A 10,104-nucleotide genomic window follows, 5' to 3' on the forward strand; every position below is an offset into this window, starting at 1 on the left:
TTGTTTTTAATTTATTGAGAAACATTTGTTTTAATGTTTCAGTATTTTTAATGTATTATATTTTTTAAAAAATTATATAAAAAATAAAATAAAAAATAATACAGCTGGACCAGGTCAGACCTGGGTTTTAGTATTTTATCTGAACCGGGCCTGAATTTTAGTATTTTTATTCAAGTCAAGCTTGAACAAAATTTTAGACCCATTTTTCAGGCCAAGTCGGGCTCTAACCTAACAAACAAACCTAAAATTTTGATTAGACCCGACCCAAATCCGGCTCATTAACATCTCTATCCCTCACCTATACATTTCTTCAATTTCACATTTCAAATGGTTTTTAGCCATTAAGGTTATTATCTTATTACTATTTGACAATCATCAAAATTAACCATATTATATTTGCTTCCTATTCATGTTTTTTAATCACATATTATATTTTAGGGTAAATTGTACATATGGTCACTCAATTATGTTCGTGTTTTTATTTTGGTCATCCAACTTTAAAATTTTCAATTTAGGCACTAACGTTTGGATTCATTCCTATTTTGGTTACCTACAGTTAAATTAATCACGGAAATCCTTTTTCTAATTAGTTTAATAACATATTTAGTTCTCAATGCTTACATACTCTATAAATTTGATCCTAATTCTAAATAATTTAATAAATTTAACCATTCACATTTACAAATTCTATCAATTTGATCATCAAACTTCCTAATCAAAGCTTTTAGCTTTTAAAATAGGGGCATTTCACATCTATAAATTTGTAAAACCCAAAAAAGAACAAAAAATAAACTTCTCTAAACTATTGAGTAATTTTTCGAGTCAATTCTTGATACTAATGCGTTTATCTTGAAAACTTATTTTCTTTTCTCATTCATTTTCTTCTAAATATAATATTTTGTAGCATATACATTTTCCCTATCTCAATCGAATTGATTAAATCATACAATGTCAAATCCGTAATTCCGAACTTAAAATCTGTTATCTACTGTCCACCCTTATTTCAATTTCGTTTATACTTAATTTCTCAGTTCTGCAACATAATTTCATCAACGAATCATTAAATCACATATGTGACAACATAACTCATCATCAACTAAATTCAATTGCACAATTATAACAATATATCATATTTTTAAATCTAAAATTTAGTCCTTATCATAACAACTAATTCAAATCGATTCAATTCGGCTCGTTCTATCCTTTCCAACTTACCTTATGTTATTATCATGCAACACAATTCGTAAATGGAACAATTGAAAAGGTTTAGGTTATAGAAATACAAACCGTAAGCTCTGAGCTATTCGTCGACGACTTCGTCTTTTTCTTTCTTTTTCAAGAAATCTGAGTTGACATTTGCTACAGATTAACACAAACATACCAAATCATAAAGATACAAACACATTCGTAGTCAATTGTAAATTTATGTAACTTTTACTTTTTATTCAATTTAGTCCCTAAAACCGAGACAAACATAACTATCAAATTAAACCTCCAATCTTTATACCGATTTCACTCTAGGCCTAATTTAACTTTCTATTTTTCATTTTGCCACAAGTTTTGAAATTTTTTTCAATTTAATCCCTATTGCACAAAAGCATCAATTGCCTTTACAATTTTGTCTTTTTTTCAATACTAAACTTAAAATCTATCAAATTGATCCCTCCAACTTCAATTACTCAACAATAGTAATATCCACTAACTTTAACAGTAACGAAAAATACAACATGAGTCAGCTAGTTTGAGTTCTTAAAATTTCGAAAACTTAAAAATTACAAGAAAAATACTAAATTGGACTAACCAAATTAAGCTTTGAAATTTCGGAAACCGAGCCGCTTGTCCTTCTGCCCCTTTTCTTCTTTGATTAAAAAATGCGGAAATGTAAAGAGAAATAAGTTTTTCTCTTTCTTCCACCATAATATAACCTTTTTATTATTAAATTTTTATTTATTTATTTTATAATTAAATAGTTTTTTATTTAATATAAACATATATAATGTTTAGTTAACCAGCAATATATACACATATTCTTGGTATATTTCTCATATAAGCCCTTCACACTAAGTTCTAATTGTAGATTCTTTAAGGATTAACTTTTAACAATTTTACGTTTTAGTTCCTTTATCGTAATTAAATACTAATTTGAAAAAAATTACCTTACCGAAATTCAATTCACTTCTAATATGAATCCTTAAATATTTAATAAAAATATTTTTGTTCGATTTACGAAAATAGGGTTTCGATTCCTCATTTTCTAAAATCACTGACTTTTGATTCAAACCACTTGTACTTAACTAACAGTCTAATTAGATATTTTATCATATCTAAATCCAATTTAACTATGGTAGACTTGTAAGTATTGTTAAATAATATTTACAAACTCGATTATCAGATTATGGGGTTCTGAAACTGCCATTTTTAGTCCTACTAAAATCGGGTCGTTACACTTGTACCCCAACTAACTATCTAATTAATGAATTTGTCAGACCAAAGTTCAATATAATATTATAGTTAACTCGTAAATATTAATAAATAATATTTATGAACTCGATTAATGGAGAACGGAGTTTCGAAACCATCGTCTCTGACATCACTGACTTTCAGGTCGTTACACATACTTGTCCGCTTCTACAACCTCCTGCAACACCATCGCCCGCTTTGGTGATTTATCTTCCTCCACCAGTGGATTTGCTTCTTGCCCTGCTTTGTGAGGACAAACTTCTCTATAATGCCCATACCTTCCACAACCAAAACAAACTATGGGTAAGGATTCATATTCAACCAGTTGAATCCTCTCGTCAATCTTGACCTTTGAGAATAAAGGCTTCCCTAGATCCACAAAAACCGCCAGTCTAGCAAACCAACCTATTGATTTAACATCAGTATTATGGTCAATTTTCGCCATTGGTCTTATCGCATTCCTGATAAATTTCAGTAAGCTCTTAGAATACATCTCTTCTGGTAGCCCAGGTAGGTGAATCCAAACCATCAGATTATTAGGTAGTGATTGATCTGTCGTAAATGCTAGAGTCCATGGCTGTACCATAAGATATTGGACGAAGATAGTCCAGGGTCCCCCCGATAAATCAGCAAGGTAATCTTCATTCTCATGAAATTTAACTGAAAAATAGTCATTTTCTAAGTCCAGAATTTGTAATGGATGTTCCGTTTTCTAGATGGCCTGTAACTTGCTAGACATGGTGAGATAAGAGATCCTTCTACCAAGGAGTTTAGCAATTACATTCCGAGACATCCTTTGGGCAATATACTAATGTATTCGTTCAAAGAAAGTAATAGAGGGGATACCAGTAATGACCTCATTTGTAGCATCACCTTCCATTAATTCAAAATCCTCCTCTTTCTGAGGTTTCTCACCATTAGCACTATTACCCATCAATTTATTTTTCCACAACTCGTTTGTACCACACTCTAGTTCACCGTCGTTCCTTTTGCGTCTACCATGGGATCATTTAGATTAGGTGGTTACTTTGGTCTACGACATATTTTCCTAGTTGAACGTCCAATATCGCTACTGGAAGACAGCATTACACAAACACTTTTCTCTATTTTTTTCTATTTTAATATTATGTTTGAGTGATGTATGAATCCATGTAATATTTACCACAAATCATTTCAGTTTGTTTAAAAAAGTAATTTTTATTCATGTTCATGCTCCATAATGTTTTGACTTAAATTATTAAAATAAAAATTTCATCCTAATTAAATTTAGAGAAAGTATATTTTTACTTAAATTTTTTATTTTAAATTTTACTCAATTAATGTATTACTATTAATCGTGCATTTAAAAAAATTACTCGATTAAGAGTCCGTTCCAATTATTTGAGAAAAAATCAAAATTTTAAATTATATATTTAAAGCACTTGTCTTATAATAATAATAATAATAATAATAATAATAATAATAATAATAATAATTTGATTTATGGTTCATGCCTGTTTTTACTTTTAATTTTTAAAATGTTTTACTTAAAAAAGAGCCTACCCATAAAATGACTTGCGGATCAGTATTTGCTATGCATATTTATCGCATTATTTGAAGTGTTGTTATTAATCATATATATTCAAGGGTTTGATGTTCTTTTTTTTTCTCTTTGTGATGTGACCTATTTTTATTTTCTTATATTCTTTTTTATTATTTCAATTTATCTAATTGTAACCTAAATTTATTTGCAAAATATTAAAATATAGTTATTTAGTATAAATAAATTAAATATATTTATGATTATTTTTAAAATTCTCAAATGAAATTAAATACAAAACCTAGTCATATCATAATTAATATTATCAGGTCCATCTAACCTAAATAGTGATAGTGATGAAAAGGTGGATGAGGAGATTTGTTAGAATCAAGCTGTTGTCTCTCCTTTTGTCCAACTGGTTCATACCTAATGAACTCCGGCTTTCCTCCTACCCCAACATCATATTACCCAACTAATCATTACCTGCTGTAACTTCAATTTTCATATTACATTTTATGCCTTTTTTATAATATAAATTATATATATATGCTTACATTTTTATAAATTTTGACTTCCCAACAATTTCTTTTATAAAATTTTATTATAATATCATCAAATCTTTGAATTATTCATCTAAATTAATTAATTAATTATATTTACATCTCGCAAACTGATCTTATAGAATACCTTGCGAACTAGAAACTCACAAGAACCAAATCCTACCAACTAGGGCTTAGAGAGCTTCCACCTCGCGAACCCACAACAATGTGAGCACAAATTATGATGACACCTCTGAAAAAAGCAACATATCCAAACATCATATTTACTATTATCCTTATAAAGCAACCCTTACTTAAAAGAAAAAGTGATATCAATAGATCGACTGATCAACTATAGAGAATATGAAATCGGTGAAAGACAAACACATGATGCCTCGAGAAGGGTTTCAGGATCTCCTCTCTATTCACTAGCATCTTGTTTTACTCATGAGTATTCATAACGCTTCTTACAGCTCTCTACATGAATCGTGACTAACCACTGTAAACTTTATTTGATATAAATGAAATCAATAATATATATTTGCACACGCGTTTACGGTATGCAGTAAAACTAAATAAATTATATGAATTTGTTTTAGTGGATTTGGTTGAGCATAAAACGAGAAAGGAAGACAAAAGGATCTAGAAGAAAAAGAACACGCACTATGCTAATAATTTCTATCTAACTTTTTGGACGATTGTGGATATATTTTCTATTACATATATGAAAAATAAAATTTGTCCATGTTTACCTATATCCATCAAGCAACCATTACCTTTACGTCATGCATGAAGTGGTTTACTACTGCTACTAGTATCTGGATTTCGCAAGCAAAGAATTTCTGTGGGTTCTTTTCTATTTCCTAATTACATATTCTATTAATTCAAAACAATTCTGAATCCCATTTTTTAAATTATATGTTTTGATACTTTTTAATTATATTTAGCTGCTTATATTTTGAATTTTAATAACATTTTAATCAAAATTACTTATTTAGAATATGGATATTAACATACAATAAATAATGAAATTTATTATTTTAAATTAATTAATAATAAAATATAAAATAATTAAAATAGAAATTTAAACACATAAATGCATCATATAAAAAAAATATTAAATACATTATTTATGTAAATGTTATTGATGATATAAATGTTATGGCACCATTTAAATTTTTATTGCATTTTTAATAAAAATAAAAATACCTCCAAATAAATATTTTTAAAACGTTATAATTTCAAAGAATTTATCTAAATATCACTTTTATCTGAATCAGAAATAATCTCAAACCATAAAAAGAAAGCAAACGCTAGTCAACAACGTTGAAACTCTCCCTCCCAAAACATCAATTTTTCTCTCAATTTTCCGAAAGAAAAAAGCAATTTACTTTTTTTTTTATATATATAAATATTCTCAATTCGACTTTCCTCTCTGTCAAACTTCTACCCTTTTCTACATTCAAGTGCGCGTGTTTTTTTTTCCTTCGTACAATGCCACAGGGCAATTTAGAAACCCTTGTTTCCGCCTGTGCCGGTGGCTCTTGCGACAACAAAATCATTTGCGAGACTTTAGCAACCAGCGAAAGTGATTCCGACGACCACCTCCACCCGGCGGAGAAACATATTGAAGAAGAAATCCCATCGGATTTCCCGCCAGAATCGTTTTGGTTATCCAAAGACGCCGAGTTCGACTGGTTCGATCGTAACGCTTTTTACGAACGGAAAGATTCGCATAAAGGAAATTCAGGTCCCAACTCTGCAAACCTCAACCCTAATCTTAACTCGATCTCCAATTCTCAACGCTTTTCTCTTAGAAAGCCTAAAGCTTCCATCATCGGCTTACCGAAACCGCAGAAGTCTTGCTTTGTCGAAACGAAGAACAGGAAACCTGGGAACACTAGATTGTTTCCTAAACGGCCTGGCTCAGTTAAATCGGATCGGCCAGTTGTTGAACCATCTTCGCCTAAGGTTTCTTGTATGGGAAGAGTGAGATCGAAGCGTGACCGTAATGGCCGGCTAAAAAGGAACAGCCAAAAATCGACCGGAGTTGAAACAGTTAAAGAGAAAACGACGGGCAAAAGAAGCGGTTTATTTTCAAGTTTTCGTGCTATTTTCAGGTCCAGTGGGAAAGCAAGTGAATCAGACGCGCTTCCAGTAGCCCCGTCGCCGCCAGGGAATAGGGACATTAGGTCTCGTTTGCCACCAGATGATCGTGACGCAATATCGATAGAGCCTGAAATTATGGAGAGTGAACCGGTCAGTCTAGGTGGAATGAAGCGGCTTGCATCCGGTAGGAGATCGGAGCCGTTAATCTGAGGTGCGTGATGACAGTTGTGGGGCACAGCTCAAGCGCTGTTTGGTCTGCGGTCGTAGTTGGGTAACTTGCGGGTCCCGCCTATTTTTCAAAATTCTCTTTCGTGGTGACGTTACACGATGATTGACTGTTTTGACAAAGTAAGAAAAATGAAATGCACATTGATTTTTCCTATTCCTTTTTTTTTTTTAATTTTGATTTGGTTTTACTTGATACAAGGGTCTGTAGATACGGTTGTAAATTTTTTTGTTGTTATTTTAATAAAATTTCACGAGTATCATGTAAATTTCATATTTCAATTAATAATTAATTAAAAATGGTTAATATATAAAAATCAATTTTAAAAGGTAAGTTGATTGTACTTTATAACTAGTAAAAGTTAGATTTGTAAAAGGAGAGCATGATTTTTTTAAGTAAGTCCATAAAAGCAACATTGATTAAAACATGACACTTTTTTTTTTCTTTTAGGTAATGGAGCACACTTTTGTTTAATGAAAAAAAAAGTGTTAAATAACAGCTAAAAAGATTACACAAAAGCTTTGGGTTGATGTTTTGATTGCTATGACTGAATGCCAAATACAGCCATTTATTTTATACAAACACAGTTTTGTTTATCTATTTAAATTCAAATATGTAGTCTTTTTATTTATTTGATAACATTTTTTCTAAATTTAAATGTATTGTATTCAACTTTTTATTCAAAAGTCATAACATTTTTAACTAAATTCTGTTAAATATCAATTAATAGAGATTAACTTTTAAAAATGTAAAGAGTACAGGGACTGCTGAAAAAATTAGACCAATGGTTTAACAAAAGAATAAATAAATGAGTGTGAGTGACACAAGCATGGAAAGGAGGGAGTGGTAAAAAATTCACAATCACGAGCCTTTGAAATTGAAATTCTAACTTTCTTTTTCCTTTGGGAAATGGTTGAAAATTTGAAAGCGGATGGGAATGGGTATTAGGTAAAGAGTTGAGAATTTTAGAATGTTGACTGTTTTACTCTCTACATATATGTATTCATTTGTTTCACCTATCATCACATTTTGAAACATTAGAATGTTGACTGTTTTACTCTCCACATATATGTATTCATTTGTTTCACCTTTCGTTTGTCAAAAATATGCTTCTAATTTTAGTCTATTTTCACGGCTGCAACCCTTTCATACCCTCTTAACAATTAAGCTGTTGGGTTGGACGGGAAAGTAAATGGATGAAAGAAGGGAGTAAAAAAGTGGATAGAAATAGTTTTTAAGTGTATTTGGTAGAAAAAAAATGTTTAAAGTTGTGAAAAATTCTCATACTTTTTTTTTAAAGTAATTAAATTCCTATATTCTTTTTTTTACACTCAAGTTGAGTACTTGAATTTTTAAAATGTATAAAAAACGTCTTTAAAATAAAAAAAAACAATTAAGCTCTTATTTTTTTATTCAATTGAATACTTGAATTATCAAAATGCATTTAAAAAACTTTTTGACCGTTAAAGTTAATCGTCCCTAATTTTTTTAGTTAAAGTCACCACGTGTTACAACCACGTCATGACATGTGATAAAAAATAAAAATAAACAAAAATGATTAAATTTTAATAAAAATTTAAAAAATTTAAAATTTATTAAAAATTTAAAAAAATTATAAAAATCCTAAAAGAATTATAAAATTTTATAAAGTCGTAAGAAAATTATAAAAAAATGTAAAAAAATTATAAAAATTATTCTACCAAAAAAAAAATTTATAATTTTTCTATAACTTTTATATATTTTTATTTTTATTTTATCAGTTTTCGCCACATCACATGTCATGTTAGGTTGTGACATTTGATGACTTTAATTGAAAAAATTGGGGGTCATTAAGTTTAACCGTCAAATGTTAAAGTTAATAGTTAATAGTTAAAATGCCTTTTATAATTTTTTTAAACTTTTTATAAATTTTTACAATTTTTTTTATAATTTTTTTTATGATTTTTATATTTTTTATAATTTATATATTTTAAAATTTAATACTTTTAAAAAAATTTTATTTTATTTTTTATAATGCTTTGCCATGTGTTACGCTGTAGTTGTGACACAGGGTAGCTTTAACTAAAAAAGTTAAGCAATTAACTTTAATAGTTGACTGTTAAAGTTAATGGTCATGAGGGTCTTTTTTTATGCATTTTGAAAGTTTAAGTACACAATTGAGTGAAAAAGAGTATAGGTTTAATTTTTTTTTAAATTGAGGGCATTTTTGATGCACTTTAAAAGTTTAAGTACCTAAATGAGTGAAAAAAGAGCAGGGTGTAATTATTTTTTTTAATTTAAAGGCCTTTTTTATGTATTTTAAAAATTCAAGCACTCAATCAAGTGTAAAAAAAAAGGCTTACTTTTTTTTTTTAAGTTTGAGGTTACACCATTAAGTAAAAAAAAAAGAAAATAAAATATAAGAAATAATTATGTTAGTTTAAAATTATATATTTTGATACAATGTCTAGAATTATTCATAGTTACTATTCAATCCAAATAAAAGGATAATGTATTTCAACACTTGAACCCACGCCCTCTCGTATTAACAAGAATATACATACTAATTGAGTTAAGACTCAATTAATTATTTTTAAATAAAAAAAATATGCATTATATCAATTACGAGATTTTATCTAATTTGATGGTGAAAATTTTATCTACTAAGAAAAAAACATGGCTTAAGGGTGACTTGCTCCTTGTAAAATTGCAGTCCATTCGTTAGCAATTCGATTTTTACAGAACCTAGCGTCAGAGGAAGTGGTTTGAGTGATATAAAAGCGCGGGGGCCGTATGTAAGTGGTTGAGAAAGTGTAGTTAATGATTGAGAGCGGAGGAGAATGAGGAGAGAGGGGGGAGCCTATTTTCAAGCCGGGAATTTCGGCTACCTATTCCCACATCATCCTTCCCTATCAACTAAATTTCATTTCAAAATATAATATTCTCATATCAGCAAGATTCAACACATCACATTATGTTTTCGACTTCTAAAATCTAAGTATTATCAAAATGAAAATTTTTTATTCTTCTTTTCTTAATTTCCGGCTAATCATGTTTGCAAAGTTTAATAATTTTAATAAATACTAGATTATATGATATTATAGTGGTAGGAAAAAGAAGATTTATATAAAAAAAAGTACAACATCAAAAGTTGAACCCCTACCTAAAACAATTTTAAATTTCTTAGAATTGTAAAATTTTGATATAAAACTTAATAAATTAATATATGTCAAATTAGATTATTGAAAGCATACTTAAATGTCTTGATATGT

At 29.0% G+C, this 10,104-nt stretch overlaps 1 protein-coding gene across 1 annotated transcript; it reads left to right on the forward strand.

The window, feature by feature from the left end:
• Nucleotides 1-5,851: 5,851 nt before the first annotated feature.
• On the forward strand, nt 5,852-7,121 carry LOC107948296 (uncharacterized). The gene has a single exon (XM_016882795.2). It carries the CDS (start codon nt 6,013-6,015, stop codon nt 6,835-6,837), a length of 825 nt encoding a protein of 274 aa, XP_016738284.1. The 5' UTR covers nt 5,852-6,012; the 3' UTR covers nt 6,838-7,121.
• Nucleotides 7,122-10,104: the final 2,983 nt, after the last annotated feature.

This window comes from Gossypium hirsutum, chromosome A04 (assembly GCF_007990345.1).
Source record: "Gossypium hirsutum isolate 1008001.06 chromosome A04, Gossypium_hirsutum_v2.1, whole genome shotgun sequence".
In the NCBI taxonomy this organism is placed as follows: Eukaryota; Viridiplantae; Streptophyta; class Magnoliopsida; order Malvales; family Malvaceae; genus Gossypium; species Gossypium hirsutum.